General features: G+C 42.2%; 1 protein-coding gene across 2 annotated transcripts in view; it reads right to left on the reverse strand.

The window, feature by feature from the left end:
• The window catches only part of LOC117513814 (polycomb protein SCMH1), a 100,805-nt gene extending 88,995 nt beyond the window's left edge, over window positions 1-11,810 (reverse strand). Inside the window, exons 1-6 of one of the 2 annotated variants that reach the window (XM_034174043.1) lie at window positions 11,736-11,810; window positions 11,186-11,288; window positions 8,273-8,342; window positions 7,982-8,059; window positions 7,261-7,331; window positions 6,884-7,118 (exon numbers count right to left, since the gene is read on the reverse strand). In XM_034174043.1, the coding sequence (XP_034029934.1) occupies window positions 6,884-7,118; window positions 7,261-7,331; window positions 7,982-8,059; window positions 8,273-8,297 (409 nt within the window). In that variant the 5' untranslated portion in view covers window positions 8,298-8,342; window positions 11,186-11,288; window positions 11,736-11,810. Of the gene's footprint in view, window positions 1-6,883; window positions 7,119-7,260; window positions 7,332-7,981; window positions 8,060-8,272; window positions 8,343-11,185; window positions 11,390-11,735 lie in introns of those variants that run through there. The other variant, XM_034174044.1, reaches the window with a different exon arrangement.
• Window positions 11,811-25,317: the final 13,507 nt, after the last annotated feature.

Below are 25,317 nucleotides of genomic sequence, written 5' to 3' on the forward strand. Positions count from 1 at the left end.
CGTTGCTTTTTTTTCTGTGCTCTGCGCCTCCGTCCCGACACGCGAATTCCTCTGCACGTCTTTTCATGACAAAAAAACTCCTCTAACAGTGGAATGTGCCGCTCATTTCTAATGTAAAAACTTTGTTGATCCGGGACGTCGTCTGACTACCACAGAAATGGCAGAAGAGTTTGACATCAGCACTTTTTCGGCATGAAAAGACGTGCAGAGGGATTCGCGTGTCGGGACGGAGGCGCAGGGCACAGAACAAAAAGCACTCATGTAATCACATCTGCGCTCATCCTCCCCTTCACAGTGCTACTGACCTCACATGCATGTGTTCATAGAACAGAGGTGCTGGACTGATGACATGATCGCTGGGTATGTGTGTGTCTGTGTTCACAATGGTTGAATAAGCAGCTATGTGTGCGTGCCATTGCCAGCTGCTGAACACTGCTGGCAGTGGGCCATGCTGTCCCATGCATCAGACGCAGCCTTTCCAGAGAACTTTAATTTCTTTTATTGTGTTGTGGCTCATTTCAGCAGCACAACTCAACTCTGGACACCACGATGGTTGGATTATCACATGGGATTTATCTTTATGTGGTTGATTACAGTACACAGTAGCAGAGTGAGAGGATTTTAACCAAAGGCCACGGTCCCAGCACCACGTCCATGTCGTGAAACACTCCTGGGCTGCTGTTGGAGGTGAGATTCATGCTTATTAATGCTGTCATGGCCTGGCACAACAGTTCCATGTCATATCTCCTACAGAGTTAGAAGGTGATCATATGTTAGAGCGGTGAGATCCATTCAGCTCCAAGCCTGACGTATGCAATGACGCGTTACTGCGCATGAGACCACAGAGAGGTGTACCTGCAAGTGGTATAGAGATATGATGGAGACAATAGTTCACATTATTTATGTCGCCCATGGGAAGGAATGGACAAATATCTGTACTGTGAGGTCTACTGTGGATATAACAGCCTGTTGAGATTTGCGGCGGCGTGCGCACAGTAGCGCACAGTACTTTTGTTTTTATAGCTGCTGTTCACATTCACTGTACATGATAATAATTCATAATTATTATCATGATGAAGCGTGCCACATACATTTCAACAGTTCCTTTGCGCTTGGGCGGGGGGACATTATTATACGTGGCACATGCAGGTCATACCGGCAGGCTTTGCTGTGCCAGATCCATCTCCATTCCCTCATACACGCTCAAATCGTTTCAGATCCTGTTTTGCCGATATCAGAATATGTAAACTGCAGTCAGATGGTGCTCAGATTGCACATGGATCGTCATCGGATAGGTGTCTCATCTTGACGGAGCCCCGAGGGTTTTGAACATGTGCATCACACGCTGGGCCGCTGGCCAGTTTTGACCAACTATGTGGACTCTCGCAGATGGCTGTCAGAACATTTTTGGACTGCAACTGGACACCTTTCAGATGTGGGTCAAATCGTCATTCTGACGCCAATCGGCCCCATTCTGGTTATGTGTGATGGGGGTGTAAGTTTCTACTGAAAAACAAGCATTATAATGTCTGTTTATTTTTGAAACATGATGAAAAATTACAGCTCATTTTATTGACAGCAACATATTTACCTGGGAGAATTCCATAACAAATATTTTATTTTATTTTTAACACTATCTGCAGGTGGGCGTGTGTATGCACAGGCACAAGCTTTTGAAATTATCAGAAGTTACCTTTGACCTTGCATGACGCACATACACAGGGCATGCATGCTAACATTCATAAGCTGTCTTGTAAATAACTTCAGAGGTGTTATATGGTTTCAAAAATAGTGTTTTTAGATTTGAAACATATGACATTTATACAGAAATAAGCTGTTTCAGAGCGTTTTCTGCCATGTTGGATTATTTTGTTTAAGCAACCAGCGATCTCACGTCACCGTGCCTCTCAACTCTGACTGGCCTGTGCCGTGTGCTGCCCAGCATCCCTCGCACAAGTCAAGGGCAGCCCCCACATGAGCTATAACATTGCTATCTTAAGCCTAGGTCCCACTGAATAATGAAGGATGAAGAAGGAGCCACGCAGCATGTTTTCTTTGCTACGAGAGGGTTTCTTCAACTATCGTGGGAGTTTCATGGCTCAGAGTGGCTCTTAGAGGCATTATCTTCAGTTAACGAGGCTCCTCTCTGAGCGTGGCGCTAATTTCAAGAAGTTCAAAATTTAGCAGCAACAGCGTGGCGCAGTTTGTGTTCGAGTTACTGCGACCGTTTATAGGCATTTGCGTGGTGCTTACGAGTCTGCAAAAAGTCCATTATCCAGGTGCCTGGCACCTTCGCAGGACCTGAGAGGCTATTTTTGGAACGGCTCTCCTCTTGCGCACACAATTCCACCTGCTCTGTGCGCTGGACTCTATATAAAATAATTATTTTGTAGCAGATTAATCATTTTCTGCCAAACCTTGGATGCTGAAAACACCTCTAATCATTTCTGGAATCACAGAGGACTGTTTCATCTGGACGCTTTTTTTTTCCTCTTTCCTGCTCCATGTGGAATGTATTTTGAACAGCTTAAGGTAACTATTTTTAATGTTTTTTATAGCTTGATAAAACAGTTCCTAGCTGTAAAAGTATGTATGTATGTTGATGTCTGTTGTATGTAAAAGTATGTTGATTTAATATCTTGTTAATGGATCACATGACCTCTGCTGTGTGTGCGCACTGAGGCAGGACCTGAGAGGCTATTTTTGGAGCGGCTCTCTTCTTGCGCACACAATTCCACCTGCTCTGTGCGCTGGACTCTATATAAAATAATTATTTTGTAGCAGATTAATCATTTTCTGCCAAACCTTGGATGCTGAAAACACCTCTAATCATTTCTGGAATCACAGAGGACTGTTTCATCTGGACGCTTTTTTTTTCCTCTTTCCTGCTCCATGTGGAATGTATTTTGAACAGCTTAAGGTAACTATTTTTAATGTTTTTTATAGCTTGATAAAACAGTTCCTAGCTGTAAAAGTATGTATGTATGTTGATGTCTGTTGTATGTAAAAGTATGTTGATTTAATATCTTGTTAATGGATCACATGACCTCTGCTGTGTGTGCGCACTGAGGCAGGACCTGAGAGGCTATTTTTGGAGCGGCTCTCTTCTTGCGCACACAATTCCACCTGCTCTGTGCGCTGGACTGTATATAAAATAATTATTTTGTAGCAGATTAATCATTTTCTGTTAAACCTTGGATGCTGAAAACACCTCTAATCACTTCTGGAATTAATGGATCACATGAGCTCCGCTGTGTGTGCGCACTGAGGCAGTGACTCATCATCATGCTTCAAACGAGCATTTAGGCAGAGTGATATTTCAGTCAATATTGGACAAACACAAAGTTAAAATTTGGGTGACTGCGTGAAAGTGGATGTGTGTTTAAAGCCATGGAAGATAATAACTCCAGTGGAGCAGCTAAGAGCAGAAGCTGTGCGGCAACACAGGTGGAGCGTGCACAAAAGACCGATTTTGAAGACATAACACAAAGTTGAAAGTTGTATGATGGTGACTTGTAAGCTGTGGAAGAAATAAAGAAATATATATATATTTAGAAAATGATCCACAGGTGTATATAATAAAACAGCCACCTCATTCTGTATGCAGAACGGCACCGCGCGCAAAAGAGCGCTTTTGCAGAAATAAACGGACAAACACAAAGTTAAAAGCGGATTCACGTTGTAAAAATGACTGTTTAAAGCCAGGGAAAAAATAAAGCCAGCAAGCCACGGATGGAAAGGAAGCCACTAGAAAGAGCACAGAGGCGGCTGTCCATGAAAGGGCAACAGCAGAAGATTTTGAAAAGACAAAAGAGCGATTTTGCAGAAATAAATGGACAAACATAAAGTTTTGTGTGTTTAAAGCCGCAGAAGAAAGGTCAGAGAGCCACGGAGCCAGCGAGGAGCACAGAGGCGGCTCTCCAGGAACCCATGGTTCGGGTCTCGCTGGTCTGGTGCATTACAGGTGGACAGCAGCCTGGCGCACAGCGCACAACTGCGGAACTGTGCTGGAGTGTCTAATTTTGGACTGCGTTTAAAAAAAAAAAGAAGGGACATCTTTAAATGCTGCTGTGAATCTGTGAATTGAAAACCCACACTTTGAAGGGACCAGGTGTGGGAGTGCTGGAGGTTTGGACCAAACTCATGCCTAAACGTGCACCAACATGGCGTTATCATGGCACTATCATGGCACTACGTGGCTTAGTATAGCTGATGCGAGCCATTCAAGGCTGTAATGACAGGTCGGTCGTGGCTCACCAGAGGCTGCTACATGGCACATGCGGGGTACAGAGAGGCACATAGTGGCACCTTCATAGTGGATACGTGATGAAAACGTGAGTCATTCTTCGAATAATCGTGACACACCCATGCGTGGCTCCTTCTTCATCCTTCATTATTCGGTGGGACCCAGGCTATAGACTGTATAGGTCACGACTAAACATAGTTCAAAGCTGTCTGTTCATTAGAATTTTTTCCCTCCAGGGAAAAATTTCAAGACAACACGAATTTTGATCATACTGACAATGTCATATTACGAATCCCCTATTAAAAGGCTAGTAAATAAAATTATAGTGGTCCAAAAAAATTATTTTTCTGTACACTTTTAATCAATTCTGATAATGGTTAGTTGCTGGCCAAATTCTGTTAAAAAAAAAAAAAAAAAAAAAAATGGTGCTCCCCAATGTAATGGTAAAGCTTTTAGTTCGCTGAGACAGTCAAGTGACAACAGTTCAGCAAATCTTTGACTGAATTGCAGACTGAAAAACAGAGAAGCATGGAAAGAAAGGAGAGACTGTCGAGACAGAGTAGCACAGAAAAACAAATATAATTACAGCATATGCATAACACATTACATATGTAATTTTCCATCTCATAACTGCCAATTAGGGTGGAAAAATTAATCATGAATATTGATACGGTGATTTGAAAGAGCACAATATTGAAGTTGCAACAAAGAACCTCCAAGGTGAAATGCTGCCTGCTGTCTGTCTGCTCTCTGTCTGCATGCTGGCTTTTGTGTCTTTGCCAAAGGTGTTGCAGCAGGACAAAGTGCACCACTGTTCACTTGCGAGGTCTGAACAGATAGAGAAGAGAATGTTGATGGACACCATCTTTTTCTGCCATTAAAATGATGTGATTAACAATCACGTCACAGCTTTTCAGAGGCAGTGTTCAGCTCAGCTCCAAAACATGTCTGTGTTCGGCTTCTTTATTGTCAGAAATAATTTAGTTTTTTCTTTTTTTTTTGTCTCTAGAGAAAGAAGAAATCCTAAAAGTTCTAACTTTATTTCCAGTAGTTCAACATAAAGTTTCCACTGTACGCTAAAAACAAAACTTGAACTCCCAAAGTTATAAAATCTTGGTTATAAAACCATCTGTTGAACGGCTTCTAGTTAAGGTTTCATATATTACTCTTTAGTCATACATTAGTACTTCACATTAATCATGACCAAAACCACATGCACACACATCAGCTCTGCTAATCACTGCAGACATGTTACTAAACGAGACAGCATTCTGCAGAGGAATACAAATAAACCATATGCCCACACATCTGGGGAAAGGATAGCTTCTACAATGTGACAAACTGATACACAGTTACATTATTATTATTCAGGGTTCTAGCTAGCGCATACTTGCATTACGGCCCGTTACGCTACAATTTTGGACTGTTACGCTTATTTTGGACCGTTAGGATTTTCAATACAGCGTCTGTAATCAACCATTTCTGCAGCGCGACTCCAGTCTGAAGTGTGAATCGAAGCAATGCTTCAATTTAATGGCTCGTGGCTCTTTGATACGCTGCTCTTCAGAAGCGGTAAGTCCGCTTCTTAACTCCTCTGAAAGCCATTAAAATATCATGAGTCACTTTTGTGTGGATTAAAGTCACTAACTGGGACTCTTGTCTTGTTGCAGTCGAGAAACGAGAATCATTCTCCGTTCCGTTGTCACAGCTTTAAAAGCTGCGTGGCTCTCTGCTGAGACAGAGTCCGCTCAGAATTAATAACTTCAAAACGAATCGCCGCTTTAAATAAAATGACACCTCTTACAAACGTTGCAATACAGACAATAAGCTACAATCAACTAAAACGTTTTTCATCTCAAAATGAGACGTCTTGCATTCTTTATAAACCTGACCTGCAGCACAGCTGCAAGAGCTGCAGCTCATAGGTATGGAAATACATTCATGCCAATAATAATGTCTGAAAGGAAATGCTTTTGACAAAAACTAACAGAGTTTATTTCTGTTTATGTCCAGAGATCAAGGATCCACAATGTAGAGTTTATTATGTCCAGAGTTTAAGGATCCAGTAACCAATTTCATATTTATTTACTTTAAGACTCAATAAAATGTTGTTCAATTTCAACTTAATCAGCTTATAAAGCGCCAAATTACAATAAAAGCTGTCTCAAGGTGCCTCACACAGAACAGTTCAACATAAAAAAATTTAAAATAAATAAAAATAAAAATCAAATACCTAATTAAAAACAGAAGTAAAAGAATAAATCATAACAAAATAAAAACTACTCATAAAAAAGAGAATAAAAATAGGTTTTAAGTCTTGACTTAAAAATGTCCACGGACTCCGACTGCCTCACTGAGGGCCATGTACTGGCAAACCCAGAATGAGATTGCCCACTCAACAAACTTCCCCAGCCTTCTGGACATGATGAAGGGACTTGGGCTGTCGTACCTGGCTTTTCCCCTATGGGTACCCCTAGAATGGCCAATTTTTAGCTTGAATTTTCATTGTCATTTGTGGAACACCCTATGTCAGTCACTGACAACAAGTTGGGAGAAAGAAATATTAATACTGTTAAGTATCTTAACTGCTTTTTCCAAGATAAGGGACCATGTGAAAGAGTTTTTATGCATGCTTACCAAGAGGTGGCTGCAACATGCCTCCGTTCTTCTCACAGCTACCAATAGGTTGAATCTCTGATGAATCCACCAAACGCCAGAAGTCATTCTTGTTGTCAGACCCGTCCAAGCGCAGACGCAACCTTGAACCTGTGAGGCCAACCACTGTGGCAATACAGGTAGATGTGGTGTTCCGTGGGTCCTGGGCCTCTAATTTCATGCCAGCCGTGAATTCATTAATTGGAGGTGTGAGGCTCTACGTGGTATGAACAGACAAACAAAGCAACAGGAAATATATGAAGAAATATATGAAGAAATGACCAAAGACAACAATCAAACATATGTGATTAAGCAGATCACAACGGGATCATATCGATGGCCTCATTAGTATCGCTTACCTGTCTAAAACAAGAGGCAGGGGCAGCAGCGGCACCCGTCTCTTTGAGGTATTTCTCCCAACTGAAATGACCTGCAGAATAAAGAGTTATTAACAGATGATATCCTATCACAACAGTGTTAATGTGTTTTTGCTTAGAGAGACAACAGTTTTAGCCCTTTATAAATTCGGATGTGAATTTTATAGTTTTATGAAGCCAAACAAAAGCCAACAAAAAGTAATTTTACTCAAAAACCCATTAGGCCTATTTTTTTTTAAATTGGGTACCGCTGCTAATATAAAAAAAAAAAAAACAAACAGGGTAGGTAGGCAGCAAGGACACAGAGCGCCTTTCTGGAAAGTTGAACTTAGTGAGCCAACAGTGGAATGCTGCAGAAAGATGAACAATACAAATCGTTGACTGGCAATCGATTTTGCTAATCAACACTCCAGCCTTCAAAGAAGGCGAGAAACACAGATTTATGACAGGAACAGTCGCATCACCAGAAGCACATTTTATTAATTTGTTTGAGGTGGGCATAATAGTTAAGATTTGACATGTGAAACAGGGTCAGTGGGTTTACAAGAAACAACAAATCTTTTTGAACAGGCCTTATCATAATTTGTAGCAAACCTGCTCAGATCATTGAGACAACACTGATGCAAATCCTTTGCCACAGGTTACCGCTAAAAAAGCCCAAAACCTAATTGGTACCTCCCTACCTACAGTATATTTTGTTTACCTTGATACTGTGAGGGTGCCCGAGAGGGTCGTCCACTACGGGCATGTTTGATCCTTCTGACATCTTTCCACTCTATAGCTTGAGGAAGCAGGGAAGGCAAAATTAGTTTTCATCCACAATTCAGTCAATACCTTGTAAAACGTCTCAAATAGTGCATAATTATAGGACGATTACAACAGTCTATAAAGCTGACCTTTGAAACATTCAAACGCAATGTGTCACTACTAGCTGGAACTGAAAATACTACAACACTACAAACATGAAGAAAGCAAAAAGACACTATCCTTTTACCTTTCTGTGGCATTGGCTTCCTCATGCTCCAACAGCAGCAGCCGAGGTGATGAGACAACAGTATCCTCCACTGTGAAGGAAAGAAAGGACACACAAAAGTAATAATGTTCAGCTGTTCTCAGCTTTATCATATGAAGAACAGAATCTGATGGTTACCATGACCTCTACCTGATGTGCTCATTTTCACAGCAGTCACATCATCAGTGATCAGATCTGAATGGCATATGAGGCAGACCATGGTCCAAATAGGATGCTGCTTGCAGTTCAGACTTGGCCCTATCATAAATGGGCTGCTCTTCCAGCTGTTTAATGGTTGATGCACAGTGGGTGCAATAGTGGTACAAATATCTACCACATGCTGGCTATTCTTTGACAGTATTTGGTCACCTGGTGCTTGATACATGTTTTCCAGCACAGACTAATGTTGGGAGCTGCTGGTGAGCGACTAGCTTGAAGGAAACCTCCACAGACTGCACCCGCCTCCATCTGACTTACGTCCAGAGGGATATCATGCTGTCGGCGCAAGAGGCAGCTGGTGAATTTCAAGTGTTTTCACACTACGATGGATTGAGTAAACTGATTAGTAATGGACTGAAATAATTTATCTGGTGCCAAATATCACAGCACGGTGGCTTGTGGTTAACACTGTTGCCTCACAACCAGAAGGTCATAGGATCAATTCCCACCTGTGGCCTTTCTGTGTGGAGTTTGCATGTTCTCCCTGTGTTTGTGTGGGTTTCCTCCCACATTTAAAAGACATGCAGGTTAGGTGAATTGAAAATTTTATAACTGTCCAGGCCTCCCCTCCAAAAGAGGTCTCAATCTCAATGGGACCAACCTGGTTATATAAAGATTAAGAAAAAAGTGGATTTGGGGCTCTGATGGAAAATTTCAAATTCAAATTTATTAATTTATATAGCACCAATTCACAATGAAATCGTCTCAAGGCGCTTCACACAACATAAAACAACAAAAAACTAAATTAAAAATTTAAAACACAATAAAAAGATGACCATAAAAGAATACAAGAATAAAAACACATCATAAAACTAATGATAAAACAAGGAAAACAAATGAGTCTTTAAACGTGACTTAAAAGTCGCCACAGTATCAGACTGCCGTATGTGTGCCAGGAGATCATTCCACAGAGAGGTAGGAGGAGAAGGCTCTGTGACCGGCAGACTTTTTATTCACCCTGGGAACACACAGAAGTCCTGCACCCTGAGAACGCAGGGCCCGAGCTGGTACATAGGGGCTTACCAGGTCAGCCAGATAGGGAGGTGCAAGTCCATGAACAATTTTATAAACTAATAACAGTACTTTAAAATCCGATCTTGCAGCAACTGGAAGCCAGTGCAGGGATGCCAAAACGGGCGTAATGTGGTCAAACTTTCTGCTTTGTGTCAAAAGTCTGGCAGCAGCGTTTTGAACCAGTTGAAGACCCCTAATCCTGGAATGCGGTAAGCCAGAAAATAGAGCATTACAATAGTCCAATCTAGAAGAGACAAATGCATGAATCAAAGTCTCAGCATCAGCCATAGACAGGATGGGACGAATCTTCGCTATATTTCGCAAATGGAAGAAAGCAGTCCTCGTAATGTCTCTAATGTGGAGATCAAAGGACAACGTAGGATCAAAAATTACTCCAAGGTTCCTCACTTTATCTGTATGATCGACAGGCATCGTCACATTTCCTCTGGCAACACAAAGAGGTGCATTTAGCAGAATAATTATCCCAGTTTCAAGCCAAATATGCACATCGGTGCAGCTGGATTTTAGCAGGATTCACCAAGATCTGAACACACATGTGGCTAGAGTCCAGCTAGCTCAGAGATCATACTTTCTCACCACATTTGTATGCGTCCAGATCCACATTAATGTTGGTTAAATGAACAGCCACACATTTTACTGCTTTAGGAACTGTCCCCTCTCCCCTGGTGCTGAATTCACACCCCACACTGGAGCTTTGGCCAATCAGAAGCCCAGTCTAAAGCATTAGACAACCACAGAATGCATGAGTATTGTAGAAGTGACAAACAAGTAAAGGACAAAACAGTAAAGAAACGTGCAACCTCCAGGAAGCTCTCCATGTGATGTCTGCTCAAAGCTTTGAGCATGCACAAAACTTTCCAGTGGACTTGCTGGACATCAGCTGACAAGCAATGCATTTAATGAAGGTGAACGGTACTTGTACAAAACAAAATTTGGCACAAACGGATCTCACAATTGTATATACATTACTCATATGTTTCCTCAATCTGCTATAGTGTGACAGAGGGAAAGGTTGTGCATGTACCATCAGGTTGGGTAGTGGGTGTCGTACTAATAGCAATTTGTGGTTTGCATATCCAGTGGCTTCTCACTTCCAACAGTGTACCATAATTTTCCCACAACACACTACGATTTTTGGTGCAAAAATCGGCCAATTTCTGGGAAAGACTTGAACAATGGCGGGCAGAGAAGGTGCCCATTTTTTTGAGTGATTCACCCAAATGAAATGGTCTGAAAAGAAAAAAGTTTTTTTCATACAGGTAGTTTTTGTGATGCGTCATTGTGCAGCCACTCATCTGGGAAATATTAGGTGCTTGGATCATGAGATCAAACCACAGATTCCCACACAAAGAACCAAAAAGACAACTTACAAACCAGAAATAGTCCCTCTGCAGATCTCGGGCAAACTCGCACACCTTGAGACTTTGCAATATTTCAGGATGAGAAGCCACTGGATCATACTACAGCAAAATCTTCAAAATAACTTAGGGATCCAGCGGCAAATTCCCTAAGGAGAAAATCTGACTAAATGCCCAAGCTACTGCTAAATTACTATGAGCAGCAACATCAACCACGACTCTAAAATTGTTATAAAATGTGAAATATGGACCAATGAATAGTTGAGGACGGAACGTCACCTACCTCACAGCTTCATAACAGTTGCGCAGCGGGTGATTTTTTCAATGGAAGTGCGCCTTTTTCCTCCACCAAGGGGGCTGGCGTCCAAATTAAAGCAACCCTCTCTCTGTTCCCCAAAGAGAAGTGACAGGACACATTATACACTTTCTACCCAGCTAATCTTAACGTAGTACCACCTCTCTATTTCTTCCCAAAGCATAGATTAAAAAAACAAAAATAACAAAAAGCTCCATTCAAACCACAAAGCTAATGCTAGAACGCCCCCCCCTCCCCCCCGTCATACTCACACCGCCGCTCACATTTAAACATTGTTATTGTAGAGATAACGGTCAACCCTGGAGTAAGCATGAAACAAACACGTCCCCGAAAAAAAAAAATAAGTGTAACCTAGCAGCAGACAACACGTCAACACAAACATGCCCACTGATGCTAGCTTAGCATGCTAACTGCTAGCAGGCTTACAGCATGCTTACAGCACAGCTGCATAATTAAGTTAGCCTGCGCTACTGTGTGCTGAAAGGAGACGCTCTTCGACATGCCCGACGGTGTTTACCGTGTTTCGTAAGGGTTGTTTTTGTTTGTATTGTGGACTTATCGCGGATCCACCATTTCTCCAGCCATTGAGAAGGGGGTTTGTCAACATTTCTTGCGGGCAAACGGACGACCCCTAGCGGCTACAATCTGCATATTCTTATCAGGCCAAACCATAAAAATATAATCTATATATATGTGTGTGTGTGTGTGTGTGTGTGTGTGTGTGTGTGTGTGTGTGTGTGTGTGTGCGCGCGCGCGCGCGCACACTGGTATTCATCGTGCTCGTGTGTGATGCACAACAGACAGCACCCAAATGAAACACGTTTCCTACAATCTGTCATTGCTTTCCTCCTATGAAGTGCCTGCTTTGTGTTTCCTGTTGTGCATCATTTCTTTTAAGCACACTTTTTACAAACACCATGAGTACCAGCTATGTGCATGCCTGTATATATATATATATATATATATATATATATATATATATATATATATATATATATATATATATATATATATATATAAAACACGAATTGCAATGAAGTTGGGAGGTTGTGTAAAATGTAAATAAAAACAATATACAATGATATGCAAATCCTCTTGAACTTATATTCAATTGAATATACCACAAAGACAAGATATTTAATGTTCAAACTGATAGACTTTTTTGTTTGTTTGTTTTGGTGGAAATATTTGCTCATTTTGAAATAGATGCCTGCAACACATTTTGGAAAAAAGTTGGGACGGGGCAACAAAAGACTGGGAAAGTTGATGAATGCTCAAAGAATACCTGTTTGGAAACAGGTGAGTGTCATGACTGGGTATAAACGGAGCATCCTCAAAAGGCTCAGCTGTTCACAAGCAAAGATGGGGTGAGGCTCACCACTTTGTGAACAACTACATGGAAAAAATAGTCCAACAGTTTAAGAACAGTGTTTCTCAACATTCAATTGCAAGGAATCTAGGGATTCCATCATCTACAGTCCATAATATAATCAAAAGATTCAAAGAATCTGGAGAATTTTCTACACATAAGTGACAAGGCCGAAAACCAACACTGAATGCCTGTGACCTTCGATTCCTCTGGTGGCACTGCATTAAAAACCGACATCATTGTGTAAAGGATCTTACCGCATGGGCTCAGGAACACTTCAGAAAACCATTGTCAGTTAACACAGTTCGTCGCTACATCTACAAGTGCAAGTTAAAACTCTACCATGCAAAGTGAAAGCCATACATCAACAACATCCAGAGATGCTGCCGCCTTCTCTGGGCCTAAGCTCATTTGAAATGGACAGACACAAAGCTGAAAGGTGTGCTGTGGTCTGATGAGTCGACATTTCAAATTGTTTTTGGAAATCATGGACATAGTGTCCTCTGGACAAAAGAGGAGAAAGACCATCCAAATTGTTACCAGCGCTAAATTCAAAAGCCAGCCTGCTTACTTCAGCAAGACAGTGACTACGTTGACATGCAGCCAATAACCCTTTCATAACCGGAATATTAGCAATAACCTGGTTGCACACGGCCATGTAAACACCCACAAAAACCCAAATATGCTCATATTCCGGTTTTTAAAAACCCGAATAAGACCCCTGGGTTACTCCTTTTCTAACCCGAATTGTTGTGTGGGCCGCTGAAGAGGAGGTACTGCTGGCCCACCACCACCAGAGGGCGCCCTGCCTGGAGTGCGGGCTCCAGGCACCAGAGGGCGCTGCCGCCTTATGGGAGTAGCCTGGGTGACAGCTGTCACCCATCACCAGACACAGCTGTTCCACTCAGCACAGAGGTATATCTGGAGGACGGCGTCTCCACCTCAGTGCCGAGATATCGCCTAAGACTGAGGTAATATTCTCTGCATTTATATTCTGAACAACCAGCTAAACTTGTTAAACCTTTTCAGGACTGTTGACTACTGATAGCTTCATTGCTTGGATAAGTACTCACCTTCCTGCTGTACTTTGACAAGAGGTGGAGGCGGCTTCTCCCCTCTCCGTTACTGGGTGCGGTCGCATCCACACCTGTGTGTTGTTGCTCTCTCCCGCCAGCAGTACCGGATCCGACGAGCGGAGGCAGTGGCCACCTGGGAATTCGGGACTTGGCGGTTCCAGTATTTCCAGGGTTCGGTGGCAGAGGAGATCTGGGTGGTTCCGGTTCGACTGAGACGGACGTCTCCTACCTTCGAGCCTGCCCACACGACACCAGCGGATTCGACCCCAAATTGTGATTGTTGTATTTATTGTGCTCGTTTCACAATAGTAAACCTTGTTATTTACCTTCTCCATTGTCCGTTCATTGTGCCCCCTGTTGTGGGTCCGTGTTCCTACACTTTCACAACACGAATATCAGGTCATATAAACACGCATCGGGATATCCCCATAGAAAGGAACATTATTTTGTGTTCTGCGCATGTCCTATCCACAAAGAATCTTGGTCTTTTGAGTACGGCAACTACTTGTATGCGGTGCGCGCAGTCCACCAGACACCACAGAAGCAGAGATAAAAAAGCATTGTGTTCTGTGTCCTTATCAGGCGGGCCGGTCGCAGCACCGGTCGCAGCACCAGTCACCGCGATTGCTCTGCCTCCGATGCGCTACTGAGTCTGCGGGCTCGGTAAACGCCGAGGGGGCCACTCACAACGCCCCCTCACATCGCCCCCCTCTCTGCTGTGTGGTAGCTGTGCCAACTGTGGAAACAGGTCCAGAGACTACGCTCGCTGTTTTGATGCAGAGGCAGCCTGCAAGGATAGATTTATTGCGGAAAAAATCCACAGCGCCGCAGGGTCTTGGTATACCGCAGCCGCAGAGCTCTGTGGCCATGACTTGGATTCTTTGCGGATCCTGCATCTGTACCCCCGGAGGCAGTGAGCAAAGGGAGAGTGCGCGCATTGTGTTCTGCATGTGTCTATTTATAATCTTCTCGCCCAGAAGAAAAAAGAGAGTGTTTACACAGGAGAGAAAAGTAAGAACATGTTAATGCCTGTTTGAGAAAAGTGTAGAAAGTTTGTAGTGAGGTTTTTTATACGAAGCAGGATTACACGAAGCAGGATTTGCACGAATGCCAGACCAAATTAAGCACAGGAGGAAGACGTGCATCGCTGTTTAGATGGGGATATTCCAAATGATACCAATGACGATGTATACAGGAGTAACTCTGTCTGCTTAAGCATGTAAACGGGTTATTCCTAATGATTCAGAAACCGGAATATTGACCTTAACCCGAATATTAACGGCATGTAAACGTAGTCAATGCCAAGCCACATTCTGCACATGTTACAACAGCGTGGCTTCATAGTAAAAGAGTGCGGGTACTAGATTGGCCTGCCTGCAGTCCAGACCTGTCACCCATTGAAAATGTGTGGCGCATTATGAAGTGCAAAATACGACAACAGAGACTACGGACTGTTGAACAACTGAAGTCGTACATCAAGCAAGAATGGGAAAGAATTCCACCTACAAAGTTTCAACAGTTAGTGTCCTCAGTTCCCAAACGATTATTGAGTGTTGTTAGAAGGAAAGGTGATGTAACACAGTGGTAAACATACCACTGTCCCAACTTTTTTGAAATGTGTTGCAGGAATCCATTTCAAAATGAGCAAATATTTGCACAAAAACAATAAAGTTTATCATTTTGAACATTAAATATCTTGTCTTTGTTGTGTGTTCAATTAAATATAGGTTGAAGAGGATTTGCAAATCATTGTATTCTGTTTTTATTTACATTTTACACAACGTCCCAACTTCAATGGAATTGGGGTTGTATACGGGCCCAGGTCTCCTAAGACACTAGGGGCATGGCGACTTTGTGACAGCTTGTGTGTCCTCACTTTTGCTGGAGGCTGCAGCTGCTGCGAAGACCCTTTTTTTGTTTTTAGCATTTTATTACAAATAATATAATAACATAGCTTGTTGCATGATTAATTCTCCGAACAAATCATCAAGACGTGTGCTGGTATTTGCGTCAAGTGAATTATCATGTGATGGAATTTTTTACTAAAAACAGTGATAGCATTATTAGCAAATATCAATAAAATTCATGGTGCACCACCGGCCTGTCTCCATTGCCGAAGTGCAGTATGAGTGCGTGCAATAGGACCCGAGAGATGGTGAACTATGCCTGGGTAGAGCGAAGCCAGAGGAAGCTCTGATGGAGGCCCGCAGTGGTCCTGACATGCAAATCGGTCATCCAACCTGGGTATAGACTAATCGAATCATCTAGTACAGGGGTGGGCAACGAGGGCCGAGACACTGCAGGTTTTCCTTGCAACCAATCACCTCAGCAGGTGGGTTGCTGATGAGCATCTCCCTTGAACATAAACACCTGTTTGTCAATTAAATCACCTGCTGAAACACCTGAACATTAATGAAATCACCTGCTGAGGTGATTGGTAGCAAGGAAAACCTGCAGTGCTTCGGCCCTTCATGGCACATGATTGCCCACCCCTGATCTAGTAGTTGGTTCCCTCCAAAATTTCCCTCAGGACCCCTGACGCTCTCTGCTTGCAGTTTTATCTGGTAAAGTGAATGACTAGAGTCCTTGGGGCTGAAACAATCTCATCTTATTCTCAAACTTTAAATGGGTAAGAAGCCCGGCTTGCTAGCTTGGAGCCGGGCGTGGAATGCGAGCTGCCTTGTGGGCCACTTTTGGTAAGCAGAACTGGCATCGTGGGATGAACCGAATGCTGCTGGAACCTCAGTTTCCCTGAGGGAGTCTTCCCAAGGGATCAGTAAAGTTCTATCTAATATAATCTAATGGGTCATACTTTTTAATGCCCACAACAATAAAAAACCATGATAACAACCACCACTGCCCACAAAAATATGATTTAATAAACACCCACACTAAGGTTAGCTTGTTAGCTTAGCTTGTCTGTAATTCTTAAGACGGAGGCATGTTTGGGTGTCATTTGTCAGGTCCAGGGCATGTAGGCCGACAACTGGCCCGACTATGAATTGGGCCGAATACTGGCCTCTATTTTGGAGTGAGATTTCCCCACTTCTAAACGACCAATAGGAGAGCAGCACTCGCGCCATGCTCCACCTCTTTATCCATATATGGGTTGGCCCTGCATAAACACACACACACACACACACACACACACACACACACACACACACACACACACACACACACACACACACACACACACACACACACACAAACTGACAAAGGTACACGTGTAAGGCGCATTATGTTTTGGATTGCAATGATTTGTCCTGTCCATGTTTTACATATACAGAAGCCAAAGGTCATACATATTTTTCATCTCAAATGAATATTGTGAGGTCTTATTTTCCAGCTTTCAGCATGCTAATACGAGAATTCTTCAACTGATTCAGAAGGTCCTGCTAGCACTCTATTTAGCAGGAGAAAATGTGATTATGTCACTCCAGTGCCTCAGGGACAGTGTGGAGGTTAATGCAAAACAGAAGGTCCCTGCTTGAAGAACACCTGTGCTCGTTCTCCATGTAATGTAGAGTTGTGTCACATTGTGAATTTGGTGTAAAACGTATGCCAAATCAATATGCAAATCTGCTGTGGTGACCTCCAGCAAAAAGGGCAAAGCTGAAAGAACTTACTTTAATCCAGTTTAGCCTCACGTCAGTGGTTTCTCTTCATGTTTAGTCAGATTTCAACATGTTGTTGTTAATATATGCATTTTTCAATGGAATAGTTGCTCAGTGGCAGATCTTATGCACCTTATGTACCGTTCTCATGCTCTGCAGGATTACTGAATGAAGAAGTCACTGCTTTCTCCTATCATGCTCCTTTTCTGTGGACTAGTCTGCCCCAGAAGATGATGCTGCTGAGTTCTTTAAATCCAGACTAAAGCCACATCTATTCTCTGTAAATTCTAATTCTTATATATTTAGTTGTTTTGCATCATTGGCTTACCTGTTGCTTCTATGAGTCACATCACCGAAGGGGAAGGTTTCAGTGTTATTAATCTCTAACTCTTGTGGAGTATCAGCAGAGTAGCATGTTAAACATTATTTGAATGTTAAATAGATGTTGAGGTGAATTTGTCTTTCCCATTATTAGTTTTTGCTCTGTTCTCTGTCCGAGCTCCTGTGTGGTGGTTGTTCGCATGTATTTTTTTGAGCAGCTATGGGAGCTGACAAGCAGATGACACACCATGATATGTAACTGAGGGTGATGATGAAGATGGTCAGGTAATATCCTGTAACTGGATGCTGGCAGATGTGCATTCAAGCACCCCATTGATTGCTTTGTCAAATGCTTCATGTATTTATTGACATGTGCAAGGTTCTGCTGCTGTGGAGAAATGCATAGGGAGTTTCTGGTTGAACTGAAATGAACACTTTAAAGAATAACTTGAAATAATTTAGGATATGGATTAGGTGGAGGATGAATTGATCTTTATTTCATCTATGACCGGCTAGGGCCTTGCATTAATATGTGTACAGGCTGCACTGGAACTTTTGAAACAGCAAACTTATATTGCTAGATAACAGGGTATCTTGGGGAGTGGTTGAAGGTAGGTCAGATGTTACTCTGTCCCACTCTTCCTGCAAACACATCTTAAGGTGTGCAACAGTACACAGTTGCATTGTATTTTATTTACTTTTTTCAAAATTCTCCACATATTTTCTTTTCGGGACAGGTCACGACTGCAGATGGGACGGTCCAGTACATGCCATAGCCACGCCTTTGCAGTATGTGCAGAATATAGTTTTGCATTGTCTTGTTAAACAAGAGCCATCAGGAGATGAAATATCCCCTCGGTCCCCACAAATCAATAATACAAAGTGTCATTGATTGAATTTACTAAATAAAATCACGCACGCATGCACGATTTTAATATATAGATGATTTACCGCCCTCTGCTGGAATGGTGTGAGTCCAGAATGTAATTATCAATGTTTATTGTTCAGTGTTGTTAGCTAATATCCGTAGTTTCGCCAAAATATTAGTGCTATCGCTGTTCCATTTTGGCAGCGTTCATCTTTGACCCAAAATACATAAGCATACACAGTAAAATTTGCTGAGTAAAACATACTCTGTCGAGATTGGTCCCAGTCTAAATAGAGTAAAATACACTCTATTATAGAGTGAAAGCAGCTCTACTGTTGTCGCAGACCGAACAGGCCGTCCCTAAAAATTGGCCCGCCCTGCCTCCACTGCGCATGCGTCATTTACGACCACAGCAGCCCTGTGAGATGGACTGTCTTCACCCAAAGCGATCAAATGCATTAATGTGATTATTAACCATCAGATGACAAGGTAAAACCTCTTAAGTCATTCTAAAGTCAGTTTTAAGCAGAAACGAGGCGTAATCGGTGACGCTTTGAAATGGAAATGGATGCGGTGCTCTGATCGCTTCCTCCATCTTTTATGATGAAATAATGCTGAATTTATGTGGATATGATTGTTGTACAAAAGCGTCAGATATCTGTCGCTGAAATAGATGATGACTGGAGTGCAGTTTTAAGCAGAAACGAGATGATAATCGATGAACCGCAGCTGATGATGCATGCGCAGTGAAGGCATGGCGGAGTTTTAGGGGGACCATTTGGTCTAGTCAATGCAAGTGGTTCTACTCCAATAAGAGGTGATTTTACACTGTGTTGAGTTGATTTAGCCCTGTTGTCGAGTATATTTAACTCTATTTAGACTGGGACCAAATGCTGTCCCAGCAGAGTAAATTTTACTTAGCAGAATTTACTGTGTACCAACTGACAAAGGTCAGCTCTCCCCAGTTTGTCTGTGATCAAAGTACTCACACACATACACAGGCAGAGCTTTTTTTGTCTTTTCTTTATTCTGCCAGAAGCAGGTGCTTTTATTTTTATACACTCACAAACAGAAACAGTGGCGGAAGACATCAAACGTAGTACACTTTTCACTCATGGTAATGGCAACATAACACTTAACTGACTAAACCAACTGAACTACAAAAACACAATAAATCAGTCACATTAGCAACACTGTTAAACTGGCATGAACCACAATAACAACATTTAAATCCCCAAACTCCCATGATGCATTGCAGTACAATGTCCTTTGTTCACTGTTGTTAGCTAAAATCGCCAATTTCTCCAAAAACATTAGTCCTATCAACTTGTTGTTTCCACAGCATTAATCCTTGTCCCAAAATACATAAGCATACCAAATGGCAAATGTCAGCTCTCTCCAGTTTCTCAGTTTGATTGACGTTACACACACACACACGCACGCACGCTTGCATACACTTACACAGAGGCCACTTGGCTATTATAATGTAGAAGGCAGAGCGGAACATTCTCCAGTGTCATCCGCAAAGGCATATAACTCCTTCACAGTTATCGCTGATGTCTTAGTGGCTTTCCTCACTCTTCTCCTTTTTACGAGGTCAGACAGTTATTGAGAACTGCCACCTCCAGACAGATTCATCATACAGTATCACACTGCGTGAATTTCATGAATATTGAGGTAAATGTTGTCCAAGACATTCAGTGACTTGGAAAAATGTTCATGTATCCTTTCGCTGACTTGTCTCCAGAAAACTGGCTGTGAAAGTGATGTTTTAGAGTCAATTCATCCAAGTCCAAGACCACCTGCAGAAGTAACCATCAGGTAGTCGATCATTTCCATTTCATGCACCGTGGCTGCGGAACAAACTCTGACTAAGATAAGGCAGTCCAGTTCTGTTGACATTTTTAAATCTTGGTGAAAAATCTCGGCTGCTTATAATTGTTGATGGTAGAAAATGTTTGTTGTTTCATGTCTTAATACTGTTTTTATGCAAATTATTTTATGTATGTCTATGATTATGGCCCTGCAATAGACTGGTGTCCTGTCCGCCTCTCACCCTATGACTGCTGGGATATGCTCCAGCACCACAGTGACTGTAGATGAGAATAAGTGAGTATAGAAGATGAAAAAAAAATTATAAATATTTTAATTGTTTTACTTTTTATTACCTAGTTTCTACTGTGGTTTTTTTGTTTGTTTGTTGCTTGAGCTTTTTTTTGGGGGGGGGAGGGGGGGGTTGTGAAGCACTTTGCTGTTGTTAAAATGCTATACAAATTATTATTATCATTAAAGTGTGCCAGTGACTGTATCACACATATATATTTTGTTGATACATTTATTTCACTATATAAAAATATTTTTGTTTTGTTTTGTTTTTTTCGTTTTGTTCAGTAACTTTGGACATTAAATAAGTATTTTGATAATACAAAATACGTTGATTTCTGAACGTATTTTAAACTGTGTACTGTATAGAGGTGTGCCAATCATTTGGCTCAGGATTGTTGTATTTCTAACAAAACGGTGCTTCCAGAGTGAAGCTTTCACAAAATATCAACGAGCACGTGTGTCTGCAGCAGTGAAACATGCTGCCATGATCTCAAAAGATATTCCAGATAAATTGCGTAGGTGTGAAAATTAGAAATAGGAGCCTTTTGGTAATGCCATGCCAATTATATGTGGGTAGCAACTGTAACTATGTGATTTGGAGAAACAGGCAGCAGTTCAGTTGTGCGTAATGGTCACCTGGCAGCAGTGCTAATGCCTGTTTCAGCCTACGCTGGGTCGGCCAAGGCCCAGTGGCCTCCTGCACCCCAGGCAATTATGTTTGGTTTCACACGGTGAAAAGGGTTAATTGGCAGCGCCCACGCGCCTGATTGGACCTGTTTCACGCCTGTCAGCCTTCATCGCATCAAAGGAAGCCACAGTCCACCAGACACTATTATTGGAACACACATACACACACACACACACACACACACACACCACACACACACACACACACACACCACACACACACACACACACACACACACACGTTGGAGAGAGAGAGAGAGAGAGGAAAAAGTGTGTGTGTGTGTGTGTGTGTGTGTGTGTGTGTGTGTGTGTGTGTGTGTGTGTGTGTGTGTGTGTGTGTGTTCACGTGCACACAGTTATTTTGCAAATGACTTACTTGCTGATCCTAAGGAACAACACTAGGGGTCAGTGTTGTTTTGTACAAATCAGGCTCAGCCTGATTTGCCTATCACCACTGTTGGCCGTTTCTTCTCTCTACATTTATATTGCAAATTATTACTTTCCTAGGTTACTTTTATTGTATTTATTTGTATTTATATAGCGCTTTTCCATCTGCATCAGATGCTCAAAGCGCTTTACAAATAATGCCCCACATTCACTGCTATACAAGGTGCTCACTACACACTGGGAGCAGTAGGGGATTAAAGACCTTAAAGCCCTTAGTGATTTTCCAGTCAGGCTGGGATTTGAACCAAGGATCTTCTGGTCTCAAGCCCAATACCTTAACCACTAGACCATCACCTCCCCCTTTAAATAAATGTTCTATATTTATTAATTTTAATTAGATAAATAGGTAGATCAATTGATCATCACTATACCTTGTACCTTTTAGCAGAGGTAGAAAACCTTGGCTTCAGTGACTAAAACTCTTGTCATGTATTGTTTCTACCTGTGCACCTAAAACAGGTGATTTCATTGATTATCTTGCCGACCTGGCCAAAGAGTTGAACTAATAGGTAGAGGTGGGCAGATCGATACTAATATCGATAATATCAATACCAACGCTGGTATTGATATTGAACGATCCTTGTGTAAAAAGATCGATACTCAAGCTTTTTTCCTCTCCTGCAGGCACTGACTGCTGCGCACGCAGATTCATCAAAGTCTGCTCTCTGTCTGTAAGAGCAGCGCTGTGTCACACAACACAGAGCAGTGCACCCTTGTATTGTGGTTTGTCAGCCTTTTACCTGAGGAGATTTTGTTTTAAATTGTGTTGAGTGATATTTTTTTAAACAAAAATGCTGATTGTGATAATAAAGTTTTTGTTGTCACGTACAATGTTTGGCAAAATTCTATCCTAGGTCTTTTGGATCCTTTGGATCTATGAAGCTTAAATATGAAAACGTATCAGTATCAGTATCAATATCAGCAATTCTGGGCCTGTATTTACTTGGTATCGGATCAATACCAAAATTCCCGGTATCGCCCACCTCTACTAATAGGCCGTTGTTACATTGTTTGGCGCATGCACACTGATTACTCTGCAAGCCCCCCATGATGAACAGTGTGGGGGGCAATACCTTTTGAGGCGGTCATGCATCCTCCGTGTAAATACACGGACATGACTGAATCTATGGACAACACTGCAGCAAATGTCCATAACGTGCCTAAAGAAAGGTGGACAAAGTCCCTTAAACATGTCCCAGATGTGATAAGAACACAATATTTAATAGAGAACATTTCCGCTGTTGTAATCCTGTGCACATCATGTGCACATTTTTGTCATCATTCAATATTACAACAATAAAAATTGCTTGTGTGAAACTATATTTAATGTCTTGATTGAAACATACTTCACATAAATGACAGCTGTGTTTGGGAGGAAAGCTGGAAAAACAGCGGACTTTTCAGTCTTCTCAAGCAGATTGCAGAACGCTATTAAAACATAACGTTCCATTCATTCATCAAAAACATTCAAGTGCTCGCTACTCTCACCAACGCCACTAGCTTAGCTTATGGCAAGCTAAAAGTGGCCGCTCTTGTTTTGGCCGAACAACTATACGGTTTTTGTATATTCTGTGTTAGTACGCGCCCAGGCAGACATGCTTGATGAATTCCTGTGCAAAAAGTAGTTCCCAAACAGTGCTGTATTTGCGATGACGGTGCGTTTTCATGGGTAACAAAAACATAAGGAGTATATTTGGCAGATGAACTTGTGTATCTCGTGTGTTTTTAACGCGTAAATGATCGAAAGTCAGTATACTCACACTCACCCAGCAGCATCTTCTCATGTTGGCAAATTCAGCGCTGGGTCAGGTGAAAGTAGTCCGGCGAGCTATCCCACAATGCCAAAATAGCAGAGATGTTGCTCCAATGAGAGTGGCATGCTGAGCAGGGTTGTAATGCTCCAGTCATCATAAAAAAAAATACAACAACCCACCAACTTAATATTTTTCGGGTATTTAGAAAGAGTAAAAGCCGCACTGTATGCAGGCGAACTTGACCGGACATTGTCCCTGTGCTTGGAGGTCTCGGGGTCACTCGGCTGGTCCTTGTCTGTCCCCAGCAGCTTTCAGACTACTTCTGAATTTATTGTAAACCAAAGTGTCCATATCAGAGGGCGCCTTGGATCTGGAGGGTGTTAAAGTTCGGTTTGAACCTCGTATTCCCGCCCAAACCCGACTCAACCCTGACAGACATTTTAATGTTTCTGTCAAAATCTATTATTTCCATCTGAAACAAATCCCCACAAACAGAAATAAAACAATTAGATCCCTGTATTTTCTTTTGTTTTAATTAACAAAAATGGATGTTTGCCTCATGTGGTGCAGACCTGCGCTCACAGAGCAAATAATATCTTTTAATCTGACCTGTTATTGCATCCTTTCATCTGGATCCATCATCACAGACACACTGGTGTCCAAATAAGACGTCCTTGTGAAATGGTAAATGGACTGCATTTATATAGCGCTTTTCCATCTGCATCAGATGCTCAAAGCGCTTTACAATAATGCCTCACATTCACCCCAATGTCAGGGCCCAAGAGCCCTTGCGCAAGTACTAAGGGCCCTTGTTTTGGAAGTACTTTACTTCCTTATTGTAGAAACTTTTTGTAAATGGTAAATGGACTGCATTTGTATAGCACTTTGCCATCTGCATCAGAAGCTCAAAGCGCTTTACAATTATGGCTCACATTCACCCATTCACACAAACACACAAACACACTCACACACCGATGTCAGGGTGCTGCCATACAAGGCGCTCACTACACACCAGGAGCAACTAGGGGATGAAGGAACTTGCCCAAGGGCCCTTAGTGATTTTCCTGTCTGGCTGGGTTTTGAACTAAGGACCCTCTGGTTTGAAACCCAACGCTTAACCACTAGAGCTCCCCAATTCACAATGTTTGTGAATACATGTAGCATTTTTGAAGAACTCTCGGTGTAATACGGTGTGTTTTCAGTCCCGCTGACACTTTGTCATGCCACCGACAAAAAGGTAAAAAAAACCTTATCGTACTTTAAAAGTTGAAGTACTCCATTTATTCATGATCAGTGTTCACAGCAATCTGTCATTCAGCTTTCTGCTCACGATGAAAATAAATGTCATTAATGATCCGCCAACAAAAAGAAAAAAAAGGATTTTTAAGCAGCTGAGCACTGTGCTCACGTGACCAGTCTGGCACGACCTGTAGAGGGCAACAGGTCCTCCTTAGCTGGGACGGAGAGCGCCCCTTGGGCATGTTTTCAATGAATATGCATTTAATGCTTGGCCACCACACCAGCAACAGAATTGGGAGTTCACGCTTAGCCCCGCGACATTTATACACCGCTGCGCATGCGCACTCAGAATGTAATAACAGTATATTGGAATCGGCTGGTTTAGTGGGTGGATGGAACAAATATGTTGTTGCTCACTGAAGCCGGAGTTACTCACCTCTGCATTTTTGCCACATACAAGTCAAGTCTGGGGGGTATGCACTGGTGCCATATGTCGCCTCATCCACTACAACACTGAACCTCCACACATCCTGGATTGCAACCACCCAGGCAGACAAGTGGTCTATCCTCACTTCTCAAAAGTAACCACGTATCTGCCACAGCTAGTTTAAACAT

Source organism: Thalassophryne amazonica, chromosome 7, assembly GCF_902500255.1.
Source record: "Thalassophryne amazonica chromosome 7, fThaAma1.1, whole genome shotgun sequence".
In the NCBI taxonomy this organism is placed as follows: Eukaryota; Metazoa; Chordata; class Actinopteri; order Batrachoidiformes; family Batrachoididae; genus Thalassophryne; species Thalassophryne amazonica.